Source organism: Paramormyrops kingsleyae, chromosome 24, assembly GCF_048594095.1.
Source record: "Paramormyrops kingsleyae isolate MSU_618 chromosome 24, PKINGS_0.4, whole genome shotgun sequence".
Taxonomy (NCBI): domain Eukaryota; kingdom Metazoa; phylum Chordata; class Actinopteri; order Osteoglossiformes; family Mormyridae; genus Paramormyrops; species Paramormyrops kingsleyae.
The window spans coordinates 15,321,375-15,346,224 of record NC_132820.1 but is presented as its reverse complement, the minus strand read 5'-3'; the positions used below and the strand labels follow the sequence as shown (position 1 = coordinate 15,346,224).

The following is a 24,850-nucleotide window of genomic DNA, read 5'->3' as shown; positions in this document are numbered from 1 at the left end:
CTCATTTAACACACCTGATTCAAGAGAAGTTGAATTTGTTTGTTTCAATTTTAATAAAGTATCCCAGATTTTTCTTGATCGTATACGTAACATCAGCACCGAAACAAACCAGCAGACAAATGAACGTACGTATATTGACATGTCTTGTTTATAGGTGCAGAGAGAAATGCCTTTTTATAGCAGGTTAGACGAAAGTCTAAGAATTACATTTACTATTTACACACAAATAAACTGCAATCTACAAGCACCAGCTGAGCTAAAGTCAAAGAGGTTTCTGCTGGTAAAGGCGCCATGTCAAAACAAATCCATTAAGTTAAGTTCAACTTTCAAAACCTATTTAAATAAAGTGAATCGCCCGGGGGAAATTCTGCCTGAACTTCTTGTGGGGTTTCCAGTCAGGATATCTAAAAAAACCTTCCAGCTCCGGAAAGAAAAACAAGAATGAAAACCAAAAGCTGACCATTAGACTATGTGAAAATATCAAGTCCCTAATCCACTTCCAGTGAGCCAAGTCTTTAACTGAACTATATGATTGGCATATAGCAGAACACCAGCTTGCTTGCTTGCATATAATAATTTCTGCGCATTCAGCTAGAGAGAAATCCTTCTTTCGTTGTACATCTCTGTAAATGCATCTCTGCCTTGCAACAATTAAGTAGTTATCTCACTGCTTAGTTAATGGTCCCGTGCATGCGGCGCCCCCTGGCGTCACGATCGTGTCCTTCAGCGTCGCAACGACGCTTATAAACTGAATTTACGGCAATCGCTGTGGCAATAGCGCAGCAAAACTAGACCGCAGTTTGTAAGGTGCAGCTGGGACTGAACTGCGGATCGGTGCAGCTATGTTAGATAAACACTGTGACGACGACAAGACTGTGTTTGTGGGTAATTTAGGCAGTTCGGTGAAAGAGGAAATTTTGTTCGAGTTGTTTCTGCAGGTATCAACACCCTCAAGGCTTAGTGGCATCTCAGTTATGCACCTATTTTAGACGACGTTGTTTGGATTAAATGTCACCGTTTACCGGCAAGACTTTGTGAAGATGGCTAGAAATTTATTCCGGGCGGTAACACCTACCGGCACCACATCACATAGCATTCTGCTCATCCTTAAAAGTGAAATGCCGGGATAGTTACAGCTATAAAATACATATTTTAATCTCATCTTTGAATACGAGGAATGAGAATAAATAGCGGGTCTTGCTGTGTGCTTCGCGCATGTCTCTGTCGTGGTTCTGAGGATAGTTTTCACTCAGGCCGGTCCGCTGGAGAGGGTCACCATCGCCCGGGACAAGGAGGGCCGCCAGAAATCATACGGCTTTGTGTGCTATAAGCACAAGGAGGCCGTCCCGTATGCCATCGCCCTGCTCAACGGGACCTGGCTGTACGGACGGCCGATCAAGCTGCAGTATAGATACGGTGCGCTGCACACATTTGCACGAATGCTTAAAGCAGAGATTGACTGTGCCTACACCTAATGGTCGTGTGTACGAGGAATGCATACGGTCTGGTCCTTTTAAATGCCTGTGGTTTTTGATAGCACGAGTGTGCAGCTCATTATAATAATAGAGTACACAGGTACATTATGGTATCATGGCTAAGAATTCCAGCTCTGTATTGGGGGTTGTGGTGAGGTTTCACTCCTAGTATCCTCCTTACTCTTCTTGTGTTCCAGGGAGTCTCCGTGGCAGTGGTGGAGCAACACCTCCTACAGCAGATGGTGGTAGTTGCAGCTCCACACACCCAGTGCACAGGTGACCAGTGATAGGCGGTTTGGGCAGCCCAGCTAAGAAAGACACTGTAAAGAGATGGGAAACGTGGGATCGGACTGAGGGATGTGGGTCACGCGTGGAACTGGGCTGATGGATGTGGATCATGTTTGTTCAACCCAGTAGTGTGTGATTGTTCATCCCCCAGCTTCTGAACACTGCCTTCTCCTGTTCTTTGAGCAGAGCAATGACTCCCTACCCAGAATCCTCTGTGCTGCAGGGCAGTGCCCCCCCCAGCCAGAGCCCTTCCCAGGAGCAGCTGCTCTGGAACATGGTGAGGAAGCAGCATCGCCTGTGATGCTCACACTGCAGCAGAGCCAGGCAGCCTAAACACAGTTCAGGTCATTAGGCCACAGTGATGCTGATTATGAATGTCACCTGTGCTGCAGGTGTGTGGGCAGGTCTCTCATTACTCACTGGCCGCGCCTCCTCCCCAGCACTGCGCCCTCCCTTCTCTGCTGTGCAGCTTCCTCCCCGCTCTGCCCTGCTCAGCCCTGGAGTTACCCCAGTGGGCCCCCCCGCTCGGCCCCTCTGGCCAGGCTCTGCCCTCCCTGCTGGCTGACATCGGCCTGGAGGCTGAGGGGCAGCCAGGCCTGAGGGGCAGCTCCGAGAAAGGCAGCAAGCACAGGCGCCGGAGGCTCCACGAGGGCAGGAAGAAGAGGACACGCAGACTCTGAGCTCCGGGATACTCCGGAACCTTCCGCCACAGATGTCACAGAACCAGAGACGAGATGGAGCGTTTCATGTGAACATCTGGAATAAATCTGAGTTGACCTGAATATCTGTCTTCTCTTTCTGTGGCTTAATATTTGTCTTTCTGGCCTGTTTTCTGATTTACATAAGAAAGTCTTAAGACAGAAAGCAGTTTTTTGTTTTCAGTGTTACAGGAATCAGGTCAGGTCAGTTTTGGGATTATGCACTGGCACAGCACGTCAGCGTGCGCACCACAGGACGAAACACCTCGCGATCCTAGTTGGCGAACCCCCCTCCCCCCCTTAGGCTGACACGTGATATAGTCCCACCCTCCTGAAGTGAACATCTATCTGGCATAGCCAGGTGTTACGTGGGTGTCCGCTTGGCCCGGTCCAGGAAGCGCACCGTGTAAACACAGTTCATAGATTAATGACATACAGAGGACAGCAGATAGAGCTTTACAGGCTTGGTGACAATCACAGCTTTTAGTCACTGTTGAGGTGAAGTGACCATAATTTAATAATTTCATATATTGTTCATTATATATACACATTTATTAAATGCACAATAATATGAAATTGATAAACAAAGAAATCAACAATAATGCACCACTTTATAACTGGCATTCAATATGTATTAGTACCTTAATTTATTATCATCTAGTCCTAATGAATTTCAGCAATTCTATAGGGCTATAGGTTTTTGATAAAATATTAATAAACACTGTTAATTTTAAATATGGTAAATCTCCGAATGAGATGCCCGATGTGGAAAGGTGCAGGGATCAATCACCCTGCCAGCTGTTATTGTACAATGATCAGGAGTGGCAGATCTGTTCAAAGTCTATCTGCGGATACGTGTGTATCTGTTATTGACATTGATAACCACTCAAGGCAATTGTTGGTTCTCATTGGACAGAATGGCAGAGAGTACGAAGTTCTGGACCAAACGAATGAGCTTGATAGAAACGGCACCCTTAACCGGAGTGTGAAAGCAGTCCTGTGGAACGGCACCAGTGCAGGAGGATGGCCAGAGGAAGGCGTGCTCTGTCCTTCACCGAGGCCTCGCTCTCCGTGCTCTTCCTGGCTGAGCTGCTCGTCTGTGTGGGCCTCGTGATCGTCGGCTGGCTGGCCCTGCACACTGACGGTAAGCCTGCGACCGGTTCTTCCTCCCTCATTGTCTCACGGCCTCATCCTTTGTTTCCTCGACAGTCTCCAGATGCTCATGTTCACTTGTATGGTTTACCTCTATATCTGTACCTCTATACGTATTCAGCTGTATCATGTAAATGTTTTCGTTGGAGTTACTCAAAGTGGTCATCATTTTGAACCCTCCCCCACCCCAAATTAGAAACCCAGAGCCATTTGGACCGAAGCTCAACAGTACTGAGAGGGGAATTCACCATTGTGAACAGCACCGGCTTCACTGAGGAGCTGCGTAACACGTCCTCAGTGCCGTTTAAAGCCCTAGCTTTTGATGTAGAGCATCTGGTGAGTAATGAAGCCCCTGCCTCTTCCTCGTCTTCATCTTCCTCATCTCCCTCCCTCAGGCTTCCATTTTGTTTCGTCTGCAGGTCTCAGAGCTTTATGCGGGGAGCTTGCTGGCGGAGCAGTTCAGAGCCTGCGTAGTCCAGCACTTCAGGTGAAACCTAACATCTGCGTGCCTATGCTCTCCATGGCTGGAGCTACAGGTCACACGACAGCTCCACACTTCTGTCACACTAGAGCTACAGGTCACATAACTTCTGTCACACTGGAGCTACAGGTCACACGACAGCCCCACACTTCTGTCACAGTGGAGCTACAGGTCACATGACAGCTCCACACGTCGGTCACACTGGAAGTACAGTTCACATGATACTCCGCACTTCTGTCACACTGGAGCTACAGGTCACATGACAGCTCCACACTTCTGTCACACTGAGACATTTTCTGAAAATGGATACATGCGATGTGAAAATTACTGACTCAAATATCATTGTACTGGTAACACTTTCTATGAATGCCATGTCTGTAAGTATCTATGAACACATTCATAATTCATAATACACAATACATTCATAATATGCTATAAACAAACAATTGATTATACCGACCATGATAGTGCATTATTAAAGCATCTGCAGTGTATTATAAATGAGCTTATGAAGCATTACAATTAACACTATAATGCCTTATGACTGTCAAAAGATGAATAAGATTAATTCTTATACCAACCATTATAATGCAAAATGAAGGTATCTATAAAGCGTTATAGATTAGGTCTTCATCTATTGTATTATAATCAACACTATATTGCCTGTCACTATAACAACTGTCAATAGAAGATGCTGTGATGCTTCATTATTTCTTATACTGACCATTATAATGCATTATCAGGGTATCTATAGTGCATTATAGATGACAGCTTTAAGTAAAGTGTTACCCTTTTCCCTCTTTGAGAGAAGAAGTGAAAACAGGATACGGTCTTACAGCCGGAGGAGCGTGGTGGTGACCTTTGACCTGCTTTTCTACGGGATTGTGGGTTCAGAGGATGCACAGGAGCAGCTGGTGCGCAGGGTCCAGGCTACAGAGGGAGGCGGCCCGGGGGGGCTGCGTATTGATGGGGGCAGCATCCGCGTGACAGGTACCAGTACCGGATCACTGCCGTTACTTTCAAGATTCAAGAGGATATTTGTCATGTCGACAGTAAATAGCCAGTTCCACTATGCAATGAAAATATGGCTCTGTGTGTAATTCCACTGCGCACAAATAAAACACAGAACAGAGCGTATAAATTAAGAGCATACAGTATCACAATAAATAAAATAACAATGGTTATGTGATGGCTGCCACGGTTGGTGCCGTCTTGCAGGTCACGGATAAGATGTGTTTGTCATCCTTAGTATTTTAGATTTGAATGTGGGTCATTTTAAAGAGATATACTGAAATGTGTTGGAGTAAAGTGTGTGTGCTTGAGTGTGTATGTTAAAGTTGCAGTTTACTTCTGCAAAGGTGAGAAATGGCCCCCTACAGGACACCCACTGACTACAACAGCTCAAGCCTCCCCTACAGCTCACCTGCCTACCACCACAGGAAAGCTTGATGCAGTAACACGTAAGCTGCATTTTTTATGCGTTGTAAAGCCATATTGGTTTAACTGTTTTTGTAATTTTCTTGCTCAGTTACTTCATGCTTTACGGTAGTTATGTCATGTGACCAATGTTATCATCGGATATATAATCATCTGCTCACCAGCATGGGGTGCGGGAGTCAGTGGGCAGGATTTAATTTTGTTGACCGTAATTAATCTCTGCTAAGGAAAGTAATATCATGGCATCATTTTGAAACTTTGTCATGTTCTTTTTTGTGTGTGAAGCACATGAAGGAATGATGATACCAATTTTAACATCATCAAATTAATTAATATATTCTGCTCTTAGTAGATTTTGGTGCATGTCATGCAGTGTGAAATTCTCCTACTCAGCCTCTCTGTGACTTTTTGGTAGTTTTACAATCGCTACAAGGCTGTTGGTATAAGTCCCCTGTGACCCACGTATGTTTGTGAGGAAATAAACTATAAACTCATATGTAGGGCATTCTATCATATTGGTGCGTGCTGCAGCATTGATGTGCATTGACATGTCTGCAGATCTGAGTGTCAGTGTGATTTCAGTGCAGTGCCCAGCTGATCACATGACCTGCAGTGACGGCAGTCATTGTGTGCCAAGGGTGCAGTTCTGCGATGGAGCAGACGACTGTCCTGACGGCTCGGATGAAAATGCAAACCTCTGTGGTGTGTTTGATTGATGTGCTGCTTAATTCTAAGTAGAGTCAGGTTTGGTATGACTAGCTCTGGTTTGTAAAGATCTTATTTCAACAGCAACGGTGTGTGATAAGCAGTTCTTGCTGCTGGGCCAGACTGGAAGCTTCCAGTCTCAGAACTTCCCTCTCCCATATGACAACAGTATAACGTGTCGCTGGATCATAAGGTACGGGGTGCTTCTCACGCCCAGCTAACGGCACCTCCTCAGCCACACCTCTTCATGCACATTCTGCAGCTAATAGAACATGCTTGCATGAGGACTCATTGACATCATTCAAATGGTTTTTAAAGATTCTATGCTTATTTTTTTAGAGTTCTGGAAGGACTTGTCATAGCAATAAACTTCCCGTCATTTGAAACCGAGGAAGATATAGATGTTCTGAAACTTTATGAGGGAACAGGAGAAACCAAGAAATTGACATGTAAGTATATTAAAAAAAAATCCCAAATTCAATCTGTTTCTTGAATCTTTTACGGTTGAAGACCCTGCTGTGTCTTTCAAATGATTTTCTATTGTTTATGAAGACACCTAAAATATATCATTTTAGGTTTTTGATTGGTGAGGTACTGAATGAGTGATTGATTAAAAATGGACAGATGCAGTGGTTTATTTATGGTCTGTTTCAGACACGCTGTCGGGACACTCACCTGGGGAGGTGTGGCTCCTTTCCCATGAGGTCACTGTCGAGTTCTCCTCCGATTTTATTAACAGTCTTGGTGGATTCAAGGCTGTCTACAGGGCAGCTAACATCACAGACCTTTCTAGTGAGTTACTGTAATGTCCAACGGGTGGGGGGCTACCACGTGAATAGGCTGCTCAAGAACTTGAGAGAATTTCAGTTTATGCGACAGTTACAGCATCTTCATGTCTTCTAGCAGACGAGGACATTGCCAGCTGCTCCTTTGAGGCAGGCCTGTGTTTCTGGAGGCAGGACTCTGGTGAGGAGGGGGGCTGGTTGAGGGTCAATGGCCCTACTTTCCCTCCGCTAACCGGACCCAGCTTTGATCACACCCTGGGGAATCAGTCAGGTAACAGCCTGTGGAATCTGTCAGGTAACAGCCTAGGTCCTGTTGCACCTTTTGTCAAGTGACAAGGTAACGGTCCTTTGCTGTGTGTTACTGATACCAGGGTACTACATTGTCACTCCAAGGAGTCCTGTCCCATGGGAGAAGAACTTCAGAATACACAGCCTTCCACTGGATCATGACAGTGAGCCAGCATGTCTAAGCTTCTGGTTAGTGCATTTGGATGGCATATGTCTTTATTTAATGATGTAATGGAACATGTGTGTGGTGGATGCTTCATGCATATGATGTCTATGTGAATGCATCCCCTGATGTGCAGGTACCACATGTTTGGAGAGGATGTGCAGCGGCTCAGTGTTCTGCTGTACTGGCCAAATGGTACCACCATGACCTTTGAAAGGGAGGGAAACTATGCTGATGCCTGGCACTATGGGCAGGCCATGCTGTATGACACAGCAGAGCTAACGGTCAGAGCTCCCAGAATTCTTAGTAGCTTGGGGTTAGGGGTCAACTAGGGAAGACAGTGAGAGCCCCAGAGGATGCTGGGAAATGCTGTGTCCTGAGCATAAGCCTAAAAAAGCCCTGTGACCAAGATTGGCCAACTAATGGCTCCAAAGGTTAGGGTTATGGTTATATGTTTCACATATTGCATTTTTTATGACACCATTCTTCAGTCCTTCAGGTCAAAGTACTGCTGCTACAGCACCACATCTGTGTTCTGACTCAAGTATAAGTGTTTTATTGCATCAGGGGCAGTATTTGCAGTCAAGTTGAGAGTGCCATACTCTAGTAAAAATCCAAGAATAGATATGTCCCTCTAATGTGACCCATAGCACCTGCTGTCATACATTAGCATGACCTGTAGGCCCACCTCATACATTAGTGTGACCTGTAGCCCCTGTCATCATATATTACTGTGACCTGTAGCTTGTGCTATCATTCATTATTGTGACCTGTAGCCTCAGCCGCCACATATTAGTGTGACCTGTAGCTTGTGCTATCATTCATTGGTGTGACTTGTAGCCCCCCGCCATAGATTAGTGTGACCTGTAGCTTGTGCTGTCATACCTGTATGAGATGTTCAGCTCATTTTGTCCCCAAGGTGGTGTTTGAAGCCCAAAAGAAGGGAGGGTTAACAAATGATATTGCCCTTGATGACATCACCTTGAGCAGGGGGCCCTGTGTGGACGGGATCTATCCAGAGCCCACCCGTGTTCCTATCCCAACAACCCCACCCTCTCTACCGTGTAGGTAATGACCATATTACCAGACATACCTAGTTTGTAATGATAAAAGCTAACGTGGAGTGGGGTGTGGCTTTGAGCTGCACCCCACCCTCTTCATTTTGCAGCTGATTGCGGGGGGCCTTTCGATCTTTGGGAGCCAAACTCAACTTTCAGCTCTCCCAACTACCCTAAATCCTACAGCAACAAACTGTCCTGTGAGTACTCTCCGGGTTCACATACGTGTGTCTGTGTTCAAATTGTATGTGAAAACATCAGTGATGCTGAGTTGAGTGCTGTGTGTTAGTGGCTCTGCACTGTGAATTTGCTGCATTGCTTCAGGTGTGTGGACACTACATACTGAAGAAGGGAAGAACATCCAGCTGCACTTCCTGGACTTTGACGTAGAAGCAACATTTGATATGGTGGAGATACGGGATGGAGAGGGAATGGAGTCAACATTGCTGGGTGAGAGAGGGAATACTCTATACTGCCGGGTGACAGAGGGAATTCTCTACAGTGCCGGGTTAGAGAGGGAATATTCTACACTGCCAAGTGAGAGCTGGGGGGGGGGGGGTACTCCACACTGCTAAGTGTGAGAGGGAGTACCCCAAACTACTGGGTGAGAGAGGGGGTATTCTACAGTGCCGGGGGAGAGAAGGAGCACTCCACACTACTGGGTGAAGGAGGGAGTACTTGACACTGCGAGGTGAGAGAGGGAGTACTCTGCAGTGCCGGGTGAGAGAGGGAATGCTCCACACTACTGGGTGAAGGAGGGAGTACTTGACACTGCTGGGTGAGAGAGGGAGTACTCTGCAGTGCCGGGTGAGAGAGGGAGTGCTCCACACTACTGGGTGAAGGAGGGAGTACTTGACACTGCTAGGTGAGAGAGGGAGTACTCTGCAGTGCCGGGTGAGAGAGGGAATGCTCCACACTACTGGGTGAAGGAGGGAGTACTTGACACTGCTGGGTGAGAGAGGGAGTACTCTGCAGTGCCGGGTGAGAGAGGGAATGCTCCACACTACTGGGTGAAGGAGGGAGTACTTGACACTGCGAGGTGAGAGAGGGAATACTCTGCAGTGCCGGGTGAGAGAGGGAGTGCTCCACACTACTGGGTGAAGGAGGGAGTACTTGACACTGCTGGGTGAGAGAGGGAGTACTCTGCAGTGCCAGGTGAGAGAGGGAGTGCTCTACACTGTCATATTATTACTAACGCCATGCATGACTGAGGGGCTGCTGTCTACTTTCATGTCAGGCATCTTCACTGGCAGCAGTGCTTCATTTGTGGACCTTTTCTCTACAACCAATCATATGACAGTGCTCTTTCTCACGGACAAATCCGGATATGGTCGAGGCTTCCAGGCCAACTTCACTTCTGGCTTTGGGTTGGGTCTTCCTGGTAAGGCTTCATCCAATGACGAGATGAGAAAAGAGATGGTTTGGTATGACAGCAAAGAACATTTTAATTAGCTACATACTGTGTATTCCTCTGTCACAGGAGAACATTAAAATATGTTAAAAAAAATTTGCAACTGTGTATATATGTCTGTATTATATCATCTATTAAACCAGGGGTATGAAATAAAATCCTCGTATAATCTTTGTGACTGATTTTTGTTCTCTGTTGAAGGTATCTTTTATCACCTTATTAATATGATAAGTTTGTAATCACCTGGGTGTTCCATGAAGCAGGATATCTGAGTTTTCTAGGTTAACTTAACCTAGAAGTTGTCCAATAGGAATGCTCATTACCTAAACTCTTATTGGATGATCATTACCTCTATCTTATATTAATCCAGCTAACTGAGAAATCCTGCTTCATGCTTTTATATTCTTCTTGGTTTTAATATTAGCTGCACCAGTCTTACCTGGATCATTGTGCTTCATTGGCAGAGCCATGTGTAAATGGATACTTCCAGTGCAGTTCAGGGTCTTGTGTCTCCAACATCAGTGTGTGTGATGGCCAGCCAGACTGCCCCGATGCCTCAGATGAGGCTGAATGTGGTGAGCAGATAGGACTAACTTTTCTGCAAACCGAATCAGTGACTGTCCCACAGTGCACCACTTTACCCAAGCTGAATCAATGACTGTCCCACAGTGCACCTCCTTCCAGTGAATGGAAACAGCACTGGACTGCTGCAGCTTCAGGTCCAGGGTTCCTGGTACATGGTATGCAGTAGATACTGGAACCCCGAACTTTCCAGCTTTGTCTGTAGCTATCTGGGTTTCCGGTAAGTAGCTCATCGCGCCCGGATGCGCGTCTGTCTCTTTGTGTGTGTTTTTGTGTTTGGAGTCTGGATTTTTGTTTTGCTCTGTGTTAGTTCTGCATCTTAGCTCTCAGTAATGTTAGGCTTAGGGTTTGCATGCTGAGACATTGCAGTGCTGACACTGCTGGGGACACTGTAAATTCTTCTTTAATGCTCTTTTCACACTCCTCTCTGCTCATTCTGTTGTCATTCTTTGCTGATGTCCCTGGGCTCCTTCCAGACAGTGCACATAACTGTGTTCTTTTGAATTTCTGTGGGTATGCTGGTGCCGCAGAAATGGAAATGCCTCGATGTTGCTTGTACCCGAGGGAAACTCCACCTCATTCATCACGCTATATGAGACGCAGAATGGAACTTTGGACCTTATCCCCAGGTGAGCGTGAAGTCCAATCACAGCACAGCACCCCAAAATGGCAACCAGTCATGGAACAACATTTTCACACAAGTAACCACAAATAAACTAATCACAGACCTGCATCATTAATATACAACATCACCACTCCACGTACCAGTAGCAACTGAAACATCTTGCTTTTGTTCATTATGTTTTCAGTGATTCTTGTACTGAGCAGAAGGTTATGTCTTTGGAGTGTGACAACAGCCGTGAGTATAAAATACAAATCCTGACCATCTGAAAACATTCAAACTCAGAAACAAATAGAAACTCATAACAAAGACACCCTTAACTACATCCTCTCCAGCTGTTCTCTTGTGTTATAGCTTGTGGCACACAGATGGTCTCCTTAAAGGCGGGAGGCAGAGCGACGTCAGAGAGATTCCCAGAGGAGGCCGTCAGAATAGTGGGCGGCACTGATGCCCCTGTGGGGGCGTGGCCGTGGGCGGGGTCACTGCACTGGAGAGGGCGACATGCATGTGGGGCATCTTTGATTGGAAGGGAGTGGCTGATTACTGCTGCCCACTGCGTCTATGGGTGAGCCTGGCCCCTGTTCCTGGGTCTTACTCATGTGCTTCCTGTGTGCTTCAGCATGTAACCCCCTGTACCCTGACTGTAACCCTGTAGGAAGCACCTCCATCTCTCCAGCTGGTCAGTCTACCTGGGTGTTCACTCGCAGTCCGATATTAGCTCCCCGACTGTGCAGGAACGTCAGATAGACCGCATTGTTTTCAACAAGCATTACAACAAGCGCACCAAGGACAGCGACATAGCCATGATACATCTGGACACGCAGGTGAACTTCACAGGTATGCAGACCATTCTGTGTGGATTATTTACAGGCAGTTCCACCTACCTCGCACAATGTACTGCTATGTGCATCAAGACCAGAGGTAGATAGTTCAGGTCCAGGAAGTAAAAATCCAGATAAAGGTTTTGTTTTGACCAACCAGCACTCTGTGACTGTGATTCTTGATGCTCATCTTGCTTTAGATTTATACTTCCTGAAGTTATACCTCAATTCATCCAGGGCTGGACTGTGATTAAAAATTGACCTTGAGCTTTGATTTGGGTTGGGGGAGGGGTCATCCCCCATGATGAACTTTGCCAGCCCACAAACCTAGACTGTACTTGTCTCTGACTTCAATAATAACTTACTAATCCATCATGTGCTCTATTTTGATGCCTCACACTATGTGTCCTTCGCAGACTTCATCCAGCCCATTTGCCTGCCAGATCGGGAACAGCAGTTTGAGGAAGGAAGGAAGTGTATCATCGCTGGCTGGGGAAGGGAGAGTGAGCAAGGCAAGTCTCCTTTAAGAACATGATCAGAGAGCAGCTAATTAGACAGCACTGACCTATCAAATAACAGGCAACAGCCAGTACCAAAGCACTGACAAATCAAGAGAGTAGGTATAGTCAATAACATTGCACTTAATCAGTTGTATTATATTACCATATTTCCTGTAATAAACAAACATGTTTCATCAAAGCCAGGGCAAGAGCTGAGAAAAAGATCAGGAAAAAAATGACAAAAAATATACATCCATCATACAAATTGATTGTGTATTGTGTGTTACATGCAATGAAATAGAAGGATTTAAAAACATTTAATCTAGTTGCGTGTTATTTTATCTTAAAACTGTTACAAGAATAAGATGTTTGGCTACCTATTTGGGGAAAATGGCTAAAAATAGTTAAATCAGAGCACTATATGACATAATTTTAATACATCTAAAAAGACAAGGTGATGTGAATTGCTCTATACAAACAAACAATCACTGAAATTCATTGTATTTTTTCCCAAGCAGTCCTCAAGTTTGTGAGAATTACCCAGCTAATCACCCGAACACATGTACTGCAGTAATGTAGCTCAAATCGCTGATCTCTGTAGGGGTTAGATTATCCAAACGGGATTGTCTCCATGTCTAGGCGCTGTGGCTGATACACTACAGCAGGCAAGCGTGCCTCTGGTGGGGCGCACTGAGTGCCAGACATTATTACCTGAATACAACATCACGGCCAGGATGGTGTGTGCGGGGTTTCCACAGGGGGGCACTGACTCATGTCAGGTGAGTGCCACGCCCCCACACTTTTATTACTGGAGTAAAAATCCATATGAGTGACACAGCTGGGCATCATATAGGGATTCCAGATTAAAGGTCTTCCTTATTGATAAACTTCTACGCAGTGCAATGGCAGACTCAGGCTGTTTGAAAGCAGGGACACAAAAAGGGCATCTTCGAAGTGGGGCAACCTTGTCGCTCCGCTGTGACGGATTCGGTCTTTGAATGCAGCAGCTTGTGTGTGTGTGTCTGCTTGGTGACTGCTGTCCCACTGTGCTTCAGGGAGACTCCGGGGGCCCCCTCATGTGTCACAGTGGACACAGCTGGATCCTGGCGGGGGTGACCTCGTTTGGCATAGGCTGTGGGCAGCCCAAGAGGCCCGGTGTGTATACCCTAGTCTCACAGTTTGCTGACTGGGTGGCAGAGACCCGCCGATCTGGGATGAGAGAAAATGCATTTCTGTAATATAACTTGAGTCTGTTGCTTCCATAACTGTAAGCTGTCCCTAACATGAATTTCCCCTAGAATCAATAAAGTCAATATTAATATTGATGATCTGAACCTGATCTTTTCTCCCCTGTTCCTGTTTTGTGCACCATTTTGTATAAATGATGTAGTACTGGATTGCCACACACTCGTGTAAAACGCCTTGGGGCAACTGTGTTGTGAAAGGCGCTATATAAAAATAAACTGAAAATAAATTGAAATCTGACTTTTACTATTCTAACACTGGGTCACAGATAAACTGAGGAAAATATCCAATATGTTTATTTCATTAAATGGTGATTTTGTTTATACTGAGGACATTTTATACATCTCTGCATAAAATGTGATGGACATGACATACCAACAGCCATTTATCTCTGGATATATTAGGAGGACAAATGCAGAGAAAAGTTCTTTAACAGTATGTTATGCACAGAGAGGTGCAGGTTGTGAACACAGGGCATGGGTGAGTATTTCAGTCCCACTTGGGTAGAAGGAGACAGATCTCTGAAGACCTGGTAGTCTTTCACCACCACCTTTCTGTCTGCGGAAACTTGGTATTTCCTTCTTTACTACAAGTACTGTTGCTTATTTTGATGTAAACATTTTTAAAATCAGGCATATAAGTAAATTTGCCTTTAATATTCACTCCAGTGAGTATATTTCATGCAATATGATATATTTCCATTAAAATAGCATCGAAAAACCTAAAACCAAATTATCATGGTTATCATTTATAAACGCAAACTGTTTGCACGCCTCTCTGGGCTCATATATGTGCGTATCTGCACGTCTCTGCGCTCCTGTATTGCCTGTCTGTGCGTCTCTCTGCGCATCCTTTTGCAGTCCGGTGTGCCTGTCGTCTGCTTGCATGCGGAACCTAAACATTCGCTTCCGGTTGCAGCCGGGCCCTTTCTCATGGTACTCCCATCAACCTGCATTCCGGGCTAAATAGCGGTCCAAATTTCAGAAAAGTTACCGCACATCAAGGCTGTCAATAAATATAAACAAAATAACCGTGACATCTACTTTTAAAGGTGCCTGGTCCATTTGCGAGTTAGCATGGACCAGCATGCCGATAGGCTGCGCTTGAAGGCGTTTCTCTACCTCCTGAGCCTCTTCTGCTCTTCCTGCGAGGGTGTAGAGCTCGGTCCCGATCGATGCACCGTGTGGGGCTCCGGGCTGGACCCAAACGTTGTGCTTCCCGTCCGGTACTTCTACATTCAAGCCGCCGACGAGGCTGGCCAAAATCTGACCTATTCTCCAGGTGAGCGCTGTAGTACTATTGGCAAAAAAGCCAATTTCCAACAATGTGAAATAAGTACTGAGAAGTGTTTCAAAATCAAGCGAATTAATAGAATGAAGAAAAAACATGACATTTTACTTTTGCCATGTTCCGAATGGATATACTTATCCAGTTTCGATGGAAATTTCTGTAACATATGGGTGATGCTGCTGTTTTGAAGGAGTGTGTTTCTTAACTGCATTGGACCCGACAACAACAAAATCCCTAAGCGAGAGGTTAAATGATCTGTTTAGGTGAGGTACTGTATGAATACACCTTCACCCACCCCTCCAAATTAGAGACAGTTCAATTTGGGTCTTTCAGGAAATAGTTGAACAGTAAAACAGCTCCTTATGTCTCAGTACTACTTAGCTGAAAGTTTTTTTTTTTTGCATGAATTTCCCACAAACAAAGTAACAGTACTCCTAACCTTGTTTCAAGAAAACTCAGACTGCACAGAGGTTATCTGTGTATTTTCCGCACAAAGTCACACAGTATATACATGTTATCATTATGATCCAGGGAAAGACTCCTTCCAGGTACGCATCACTGCGCTGGCCCCAGGGAAGCACGTCCGCATCCACGTCCCTCGGCCCCTGGACCGGGGAGACGGCTCCTTCCTTATGTTGTACCGGCTGTATGAGAGCGCCACCTCTGGTCTGAAGGTGGAGGTGCAGCACAGGGATCGGCCGGTGGGCAGGTCCCCTTATATCCTTCCAGGTAACATGTAGTCCTCGTCAGCCCTGGTCCCTGGGGGGGACGTTCCTCTGGCAGAATCATGGCTATAGATAACAGGTGTAAAAATGTGTCCGGACACCGGCTTTTCAGTACTTATATGAATCTCGGCTTATGCCCGCAATTTGATAAGCAGATTAGTAGTGCGCCTCTAATACAACCTGGTTTTTTAAAAAAGTTGGAACGCTGTATAAATTGTAAATAAAAACAGAAAGCATTTACAAATCGTATAAACCCATATTTAATTGAAAATGGAACAAAGACAACATATCAGATGTTATTGTTTTATGACAAATATATGCTCAGTAAGAATTTGATGCCAGCAACACATTTCAAAGAAGTTGGGAGGGGGGCACGTTTATCCCTGCGCCGCATCATCTCTTCTTTTAAAAACTCTCTGTAGATGTTTGGGAACTGAGGAGAACAGTTGCTGGAGTTTTGAAAGTGAAATGTTGTCCCATTTTTGCCTGATATAGGATTTCGGCTGCTCAGCAGTTCAGGGTCTCCTTTGTTGTATTTGTCATTTCCTGATGCTTCAAAAGTTTTCAATGGGCGACAGGGTCTAACCCCTGGACTCTCCTGCTGCGGAGCCATGCTGCTGTAATATGCACAGAATGCGGTTTGGCATCGTCTTGCTGAAATACACAAGGCCTTCTCTGAAAGAGACGTTGCCTGGATGGAAGCATATGTTGCTCCAAAACCTGTATATATCATTCAGCATTGATGGTGCCTCCCCAGATGTGCAAGCTACCCCAGCTATGGGCACTAATGCACCCCCATGCCATCATGGATGCTGGGCTTTGAACTGCCCACTGATAACAAGTTGTCTGGTCCCTCTTCTCTTTAGCCTGGAGGACACGACGTCCATGATTACCAAAAAGAATTTGACATTTTTATTTGTCAAACCAGAGTTTTTCATTTTGCGTCAGTCCATCTTAAACGAGCTCGGGCCCAGAGAAGCCAGCGGTGTTTCTGGGTCATGTTTGGATATGGTTCCTTCTTTGCATGGTAGATGTTCATCCTGCATTTGTGGACGCAGCAACTGAGTTCAGACAGTGGTTTTTGGAAGTGTTCCTGAGCCCATGCAGTGTTTTCCTCTACAGAATTGTGTCTGTTTTTAATGCAGGTGGCCAAAGATCGCGGCTATCCAGTATTGGTTTTCACCTTTGTCCCTTGTGTACAGAGATTCCTCCGGATTCTCTGAATGATATTATGTACTGTAAATGATGAAATTCCAAAATTCTTTGCAATATTACAACGAGGAACATTATTCTTAAAATGTTGCAGTATTTTCCCATACAGTCTTTCACAGTGGTGAACCTCTCCCTATCAGTTTTTATTGCAACAATGAAGTTATAACCTAGGCTGGACACTGCAGAAGTGTGTCTAATGCCATGTCACATACATCTTTTATACACATTCTCTTCTTATCAGATACTTTGTCACAGGACCGTCTCATAGCACTATCTCTTCCTTTCCCAAGGCTCCTCTATTTGCCTTCCCAGGTTGGCCCTGGTATTTCACGTCTCCATGAGATTTTCCCAGAGCCCCTACCATTTTCTTGACTGATCATTTTGTTGCTAGGCTTCTGAAGATTCATAATTACAGTATAACTGTCCCTGACCAAGGTGTCCGCCCATGATTTCCAACACAAGCCTCCCATGGTCATGTGTTATATTGTACCCTGCTTTTATTAATAATACAACGTTGGCACCAAGTTGGGCCAAAGGCGTGAGCCAATGGCATGGGCCAATGGCATGGGCCAATGGCATGGGCCAATGGCATGGGCCAATGGCGTGGCCTAGTACAAAGCCCCAAAACATGCTTGTCTGGTTACTTTGGTATGATGCAGCAGCATCTGGAAACTCTTAAAAAGGTTATATTCTTCTACAGGCTACATTGAGTTAATGTTATTTTCCAAGGTTACATTCACTATGGGTTACATAATTTTAGCATTGTATTAAAGATTACATTTTGTAAGTGTTATGTAGTTTCATAATCCATAGTTTTTAACATTACACATCTTTTCCAGCTATTTATTGCTGGCATCAAATTCAATTTGAGCATATATTCATCATAAAACAATAGCATTTCTCAACTAGAACATTTGATATGTGGTTTTTGTTCAATTTTCAGTTAAATATGAGTTTATATGATTTGCAAATCATTGCCTTCTGGTTTCATATACATTTTTCACAGCCTCCCAACATTTTTATGAAACAGGTTTGTATTAGAGGTGTATGGTGATGCCAAAAATTTAGTAATCTGTATAAATTCTGCGTATCTTTAATAAGTGTGTCAGACTTTAAACTGCTAAAGCAGCGCCACGCCACTGACGACTTTTTACCTTGTTTATCCACAATATCCCTTCTTTTAAAGATTTTGTGGCTGCTGATCTGTCCCTTTCTTCACCGCCACTTCAGTGCTTATCGCTTCCATGATTTACCAAAACGGGCGCATGTGGCTTTGCGCTAACTGAATTTAAACACAATTATAAATAATTTTGTTATGCTGTGGGGCCCGAGTGTCGGTCTGCATTTAATTGTCTGCTGTGTGGATCAGTGCGCTTCCCTGCCTCTTAGGGCCAGTCTACCATGAGTACTGCGACTGTCCTAAAGCCAACGGCGCGGCTTGGCAGTCTGCCATGACCTGCCCATCCTACGAGCCCCAAATCCTCAAAGACTTCAGCTCGTTCCCCTCCATCGACCTGCAGCGCCTCCTACAGGAGGTCCCTAGGCGCTTCTCCCAGCGAGGGGGGCTCATCCACTACACTGTGCTCAACAACCAGGTGTATCGCCGCTCCTTGGGCAGGTACACTGACTTCAAGATGTTCTCTGATGAGATATTGCTCTCGCTGGCCAGAAAGGTAAACCTGCGTCGCGGAGTCTGACTGGAGACATGGTGACGTTCCGGTACGTGTCTGAATTCTTCACCTGATGCTCGATTACCAGGTGCAGCTCCCGGACGTTGAGTTCTACATCAACGTGGGGGACTGGCCTCTGGAGACTCGGAAGGCGGGCGATCTCCCAGGCCCCGTGCCCATCCTCTCCTGGTGCGGCTCCACGGACACCCGCGACATTGTCCTACCCACCTATGACATCACGCATTCCATGCTGGAGACGCTGAGAGGTGTGTCCAACGACCTTCTGTCTGTGCAGGGGAACACAGGTGAGATATGAGACAGCGTGATGGTCTGTCGCCATGGAAACGGCAACTCTGTCGCGTTTAAATATGCGGACTTCAGATCCCCTGAGGCTCCCCCTTGTCTACCAGGACCATCCTGGGCCAACAAGACCGATAAGGCGTTTTTCCGTGGACGGGACAGTCGTGAGGAGCGCCTTCAGCTGGTGGCGCTGTCCAGGAAGTACCCGGAGCTGCTGGATGCTGGCATCACTGCCTTTTTCTTTTTCCGCGAGCGGGAGAAGGACATGGGCAAGGCGTCCCTGGTGGGCTTCTTCCACTTCTTCCAGGTAGGCAGGGTCTGCTGGCGCCGCGCCCAGCCCGCGGGCTGCTCTGAGAGCGCTGGGGTGCCGCCAGCAGGGCACACAGCGCCCCCTGCAGCCCACTTTGCCTGCACTCATTCTTCATGTGGCTGTACTGGCTTTAAAGCTGCCCCAGCTAACAGGGAAAGGTCTCTGAATGTTAGCTAACACTGCTTGACACTGCTGAGTTATTTTGATGCCAGGCTACAGTTTAAGCAAAAATTAAAATACAGTGCAGATTGTTTTCATTTTTGGGGCAAGTGGCGAGCGATTTGATTGGAGCTGGGTGAAAATTGACTGGAGTGGGAGCAGTAATGAGCAGAAATTCTTATCGCTGTGCTCCGCTCACATGCTCTGGTTCCCCTACACACTCCCAGCCTGGGATTTGTTGTGCTTTGCGCCCCTCCCCTGTAGTGCCACATCACCCCTCAATCCTCCCACCCCCCGATTTGACAATTACTGCATTAATGGAACATTATTTCTATGTTTTACATTTTAACAAAGGTTCTGTCCATGTTGCCAGGGTAACATTATTACCTGAACATTTTTAAACATAATGTTGAAAAATATTGTTTTATAATAAAAGTAATTTCATAAAAGTGCAATATGTTTATACTTCGAACACACTATCCTGATTTGATCCCGTGACCTTAGAGGCACAAAGCAGCAGTTCTACCCTTTCTTGGTTACTATATAATTGTTCTTAGTTGTAGTTGTAGTTGTAGCGATGGGATAATATTCTGGGATGTTAAGAAAACTGAACATTTTGAAAGCTTGCATATCTAACATTGGCCAGGCTCCTTGGGACCCTCTGCTAATGTGAATTACATCTCTCTACCCCTTTCTGGCCGTACTGCCTTCCTCCGCCAGTTCAAGTACCAGGTGAACGTGGATGGTACCGTGGCAGCATACAGGTTCCCCTACCTCATGCTGGGGGACAGTCTCGTGCTGAAGCAGGACTCGCCGTACTATGAGCATTTCTACAGTCACCTGAGGCCAGGGACACACTACCTGCCTGTGCTGAGAAACCTCTCTGACCTCATAGAGAAGATACGCTGGGCCAAGGTGAGAGGCCAGGGAAGTGCCATGATGACGATGACGATGATTTGCCAGTCAATACAAAGTAACATAATCCAGTTAAACAGCATTCCCTTCAACTGCTTGCTAGAGTGGGATCATTTTAATGTTCTGTGCCTCCGGCTGCTGTGGCCATCTTGCGTTTGAATGCTGACTTGTAATTGCAGCGCTGTGGTAACTGCAGCTTCTGCAGTGTTGCATTTTACAGAAAGTGTTTAAAATCAGGACACTCCTTTTGTTCCCTCTTTTATGCACAGGAGAATGATTTTGAAGCACAGGTCATAGCCAAGAATGGGCAGATACTGTCCAGAGAACTGCTGCAACCCAACAGACTGTACTGTTACTACTACAGCGTGTTACAGGTACACTACTGCTACTGCTACTACTCCAGTGTGCTCCTGACACTCCACTGTTAATTTTGTGCTCCAGTGCACTATGGGTAGAATGCAGTGTATCACACTGTTCTCTGGGTACCGCTACTGCATGTACTTGTTTACACCATGCATACTGTCGTCACACTTTCTCTGTTTTGGACTGATGTCTGTTCATCTGTGCTGTACTTTCCTTGCTGCATGTAACCTGATCTGATCCAATCTAATCCTAATCTAATCCAATCCAATCCTAATCCAGTCCAATCCAGTTTCACTCTCCACACTACTGCCAGCTGCTCAGGGCCTGTACTCCATGTATTCCTCGTAGATGTATGCCCAAAGGCAGCATGGTCGGCCCACTGTGCACCCCGACATGGACCCGGTACCCCAGCCCTCAGATCACAGTGCCGACTGCGAATGCCAGCAGGAGACGGCGTCTCAAGAGAAGGACGAGCTGTGATCCGAGGCAGCGGTGATCTGGGCATGTGCGTCGGCAGGCTGGGCCTCTGGCCGCGTGATGTAGCTGTGCTCTGCCGTGAGCCTTGAATAAATCCGATGTGCTGAAGACCAATCCGTGAATTACCTGCCTCCAGCCCTCATCCAGGCTAATCGTCCATGTTTACAGCTGCCAGCCTTGATACAGCACTCTGCAGAACAGTTCCATTGCTTTATAAATGTCATTGTTTACAGTCCTGGATGCTTGGAGCTTGACTTTGGTACGAAACCTGTTTATCTTAATGTATTTTTATAATGCTCAAGAATTGCCAGTTTTGTATTTTGTATATTTATTATAACATAAGCATAAAAATAAAGTTTGGCTACTTTGAACTCTTGTTCATTATGAGTGAGGTCCCCTTTTGTTTTGATTCACTTCCTCATTGCATGATCCCCTTTCTACCTGACCTGTATTAGTGGCACATTTGCTCCAAGTCATACTGGCCAAATTCACTTTCTGTACTGTTACATGGTGTCCGCGGGGTTTTAAAAAGTATTAAAAGGTAGTAAATCACATAAGCAAAAATTAAAGCCATTAAAAGGTATTACACGCAAATTTACGAGGTAGGCCTATTAAATTTTAGATTTTTTTTTAACTACAAATTGTCCATTTGTGTTTTAAAGTTTATCTGCTAAATTTCTCGCAAATTATCTTAAATGTGGATTAGCTCATTCCTTCATTCATAGATGATCTCTGTGATGCTGACGTTATATTCGGTGGTCGAGCGACGTCTTAAACAGTTTGCGCACTGAAGTACATGTTGGCTGCTTACACTCAGAAAAGCTAAGTCATAATCATCATGGGTAAGTGCAAATTTGCACGTAAGTGGTTAGAGGACCCAGCGTTTAAGGACTATGGAAGTAAATTAATGACAAAAGTCGTTGATGAAAAAAACACATTGAATTACACTTATTGAATAAAAACGCATTGCATTAATGACGCTTTGAATTTTTGGGGACTGTAATTTAATATGTGCATACATTTAAACATTGAACATTTCAACTGAAAACATTTCAATCGTAATTTCATTGCTTAAATATTCAGTACAAAAGTATTCGGCTTCCAAAATTCAGTTCCAAAAGATACGTATTTTAAAGTGCATGTTTATAATTCAACCACATGAATTCAGTTAATTTAATTTCGCCTCAAAATTTTTTTTCAAAAGAACAAATTCAATTGAAAATATTCCATGTGTTTTATTCGCATCTTTATTATTCAAGCAGTAACATTCAGTCCTCTTATTTCTGCTTTACAATATTCAGTCCCGTTATTTTCGCTGTTTCAAATACGCTGCCACAATTTCAGTGGTTTAAAATACGATCCGAAATTCAACCCTCTACATCCGGGACTAGCAGGATGAGCCATAGATTGCAGATAGAGTTCTCTTCGGGAACCGCGATCAAAATGGAGCAAGCGATCAGTACAAGTATTGATTGACTTGGCAGCAGATTTTTGTTGATTGTGTTATTTATGTTTCTTGTCGTTTACTGGTCAATACGATAACTTATTGCAACCCCAAGTAGTAGGTTTTTATGTAAGTAATTCGCTAGCTGCATTAATTATCACCAAAATGATCTTGCTAACGTAAGATGCCTGCAGGCAACTACAAGGTTTACACACTAAGAGTTTAAATCAGCGTGATAAATTTATGATAATGACAGTCAGCGCTCTCTTTTCGCATATGCGATGCGCAACTCATAAATCAGGAATGCATAGATGAGAGCAATTGGTCAACTGGTGCAAATCGACAAACTCATTGAAGAAAAAGCCAAACAATTAAGGCACTTTCCATGAATAGCCTAGTGGATAAAGGTATGGATTTGTGACTGAAGAAGTTAAATGCAAGATGTTTTCAAAATCACAGTCACTAAATTTATTCTGTTGACCCATGTTCCCTATTTAAATTCTGTTGTACAGGCCAAAATTGTGTAACATTATAAATCTTTAAATCAGTTTGAAACTTGTTTAAAAACGGTTGCAATTCAATGCCGTGCGGGTTTTAAAAAATATTGAGAAAGTATTAAAAAAGGTATTAAAAAGTGTTAAATTTAACCTCTGGATTTCTGTATATACCTTGTGTTAGTTGTAGCACAAATTGAGTTTCTGAACCTATTTTTACAAAAGTAGTATTAACTAAAATTAATGCCACGGTTAAAATTTTCGTAATGACGAACGTTTACAACATCCGTTTCTGTAAAAGAGGGGGCACCCGGATTTGAACCGGGGACCTCTTGATCTGCAGTCAAATGCTCTACCACTGAGCTATACCCCCAACTACGTAACAACGAAGCGAAAAAAGCATTTATTTACTAGCTATGTCGTAAAATGTAAAAGAGTGAAATGTGTTTGTATCAATGTAATATTAGGATATTGCAAATGCCGATTTATTTACAATTTATTTCGTTAGTTTACAACAGGGGTATTCAACTAAAATTTTAAGAATGTCCAGTTAGAGAAAATTTCTTGAAACAAAGGTCCGGAATATCATAATGTCTAACTATTTAAGTTATATATATTTAAGTAGCCTATTAGTTGCATCAACATTGCATTTAATCAGTACCTGACCGTCAAATCAAATTAATTCAGTACAATTCAAAAACGTTTTGACAATATTTATTGTCACGTGACACAGAACTTCGGCCAGCTGGCTGGAGTGAGATGGTTAATTCGAGATGTCTGCACACACATGTAACAGTTCTTACCTTGTAAATATTCTGCTTTTGTATTTAACCGTATAGGTTTTATAATGGAATAATATAGATTTGCCGTAAGACTTCAGTTGGCTTCACTTGAGTCTGAAAGCGTGAGTGTCATGCCAAATGCTTGAGATTTGGCAGCCATGAAAACGTACATTTTTTGTTTATATAACAGATTATTTATATAACAGATAACATTATTTTATACATATGTTAAAAAGCAGAAACTTCAACGAACATGAAATCAACAATAAACTACGTCTATATTTATCCAACATGTTATATAATACATACTGTATTTAAAAACTTTTCAGCTGTATGATTTCAGGACAAACCAGTCACTCTGTTAGAAACATTACGAATTTTTGGTTGCGGGTTTTAGCTGCTGCTATTAACACTAATGGCACATCAGCGCAGACAAAGGGCTGCAGGAGACTACGTCTAGCTTGTTGGTTAGAGGCGTTTGACGTTCATGGCGTTTTGAAACGGCGGTTCTACTGCTAAAACCCTACCGAAAAGACAACAAAAGCTGCGCCGGATAAAATAGAAGCGTCAGGTTTTAAATAATAACTCAATGTTTTGGCTATCGGTCCGGGTTCGTATAGGACAGCTTCTGGGTCCGGACCCGGACCGCGGTCCGCCTGTTAGTGACCTCTGGTTTACAATATAGCAGTAAATCCACCACTCCTTTACAGACATACCACTTCTCCGTGAAATTCCGGGAGTCTCCCGCAAACGGACAGTAGCTCCCTGACACCCGCGAATTATGTGCAATGTCCTGGAAATTTGTCCACAGTGAATTAAAATGGTGTTAACGATATTCCGCTATTCAGCAGAAGAACAGGCAAGAGGTTGGCAAATGTTACTGCCACACAATCCCCCTTCCCATGGTCGACAAACTGCACAGCCAGCAATCCCCGGCACCCGGTTCTCCCTCATCCACATCGCAGAAACCAATTTACCTAAGGTGGGATATCTGCTTT

General features: G+C 44.6%; 3 protein-coding genes and 1 non-coding gene across 7 annotated transcripts; 3 read left to right on the top strand and 1 right to left on the bottom strand.

Moving 5' to 3' along the window:
• Positions 1–703: 703 nt before the first annotated feature.
• On the top strand, positions 704–2,545 carry rbm11 (RNA binding motif protein 11). Of its 3 annotated transcripts, none has more exons than XM_023837909.2 (5): positions 704–881; positions 1,254–1,416; positions 1,673–1,751; positions 1,950–2,040; positions 2,156–2,545. In XM_023837909.2, exons 1-5 carry the CDS (start codon positions 843–845, stop codon positions 2,441–2,443), a joined length of 660 nt encoding a protein of 219 aa, XP_023693677.1. In that variant the 5' UTR covers positions 704–842; the 3' UTR covers positions 2,444–2,545. The 3 variants fall into 3 exon arrangements, with proteins under 3 accessions (XP_023693677.1, XP_023693673.1, XP_023693674.1); XM_023837905.2 differs by having other exon boundaries at positions 711–938; XM_023837906.2 differs by having other exon boundaries at positions 715–938; positions 2,204–2,545.
• A 638-nt stretch (positions 2,546–3,183) lies between these two features.
• On the top strand, positions 3,184–13,800 carry tmprss15 (transmembrane serine protease 15). Of its 2 annotated transcripts, none has more exons than XM_072706842.1 (25): positions 3,184–3,605; positions 3,810–3,949; positions 4,033–4,100; positions 4,933–5,084; positions 5,453–5,554; positions 6,114–6,233; positions 6,321–6,429; positions 6,576–6,685; positions 6,891–7,028; positions 7,143–7,292; positions 7,393–7,498; positions 7,609–7,756; positions 8,392–8,536; positions 8,641–8,730; positions 8,855–8,980; positions 9,768–9,911; positions 10,406–10,516; positions 10,611–10,743; positions 11,054–11,152; positions 11,333–11,382; positions 11,500–11,710; positions 11,801–11,982; positions 12,383–12,478; positions 13,106–13,245; positions 13,522–13,800. In XM_072706842.1, the coding sequence occupies exons 1-25, from the start codon at positions 3,485–3,487 to the stop codon at positions 13,702–13,704; spliced, it is 3,174 nt and encodes a 1,057-aa protein (XP_072562943.1). In that variant the 5' UTR covers positions 3,184–3,484; the 3' UTR covers positions 13,705–13,800. The 2 variants fall into 2 exon arrangements, with proteins under 2 accessions (XP_072562943.1, XP_023693672.2); XM_023837904.2 differs by having other exon boundaries at positions 4,906–5,084.
• Positions 13,801–14,613: 813 nt separating this feature from the next.
• Positions 14,614–21,511, top strand: poglut3 (protein O-glucosyltransferase 3). The gene is made up of 8 exons (XM_023837911.2): positions 14,614–14,992; positions 15,533–15,730; positions 18,328–18,611; positions 18,697–18,913; positions 19,019–19,215; positions 20,098–20,292; positions 20,562–20,666; positions 21,004–21,511. Exons 1-8 carry the CDS (start codon positions 14,788–14,790, stop codon positions 21,133–21,135), a joined length of 1,533 nt encoding a protein of 510 aa, XP_023693679.2. The 5' UTR covers positions 14,614–14,787; the 3' UTR covers positions 21,136–21,511.
• A 1,860-nt stretch (positions 21,512–23,371) lies between these two features.
• Positions 23,372–23,443, bottom strand: trnac-gca (transfer RNA cysteine (anticodon GCA)). The gene has a single exon. It is a non-coding gene; the product is annotated as a tRNA-Cys (tRNA).
• Between the last annotated feature and the right edge of the window lie 1,407 nt (positions 23,444–24,850).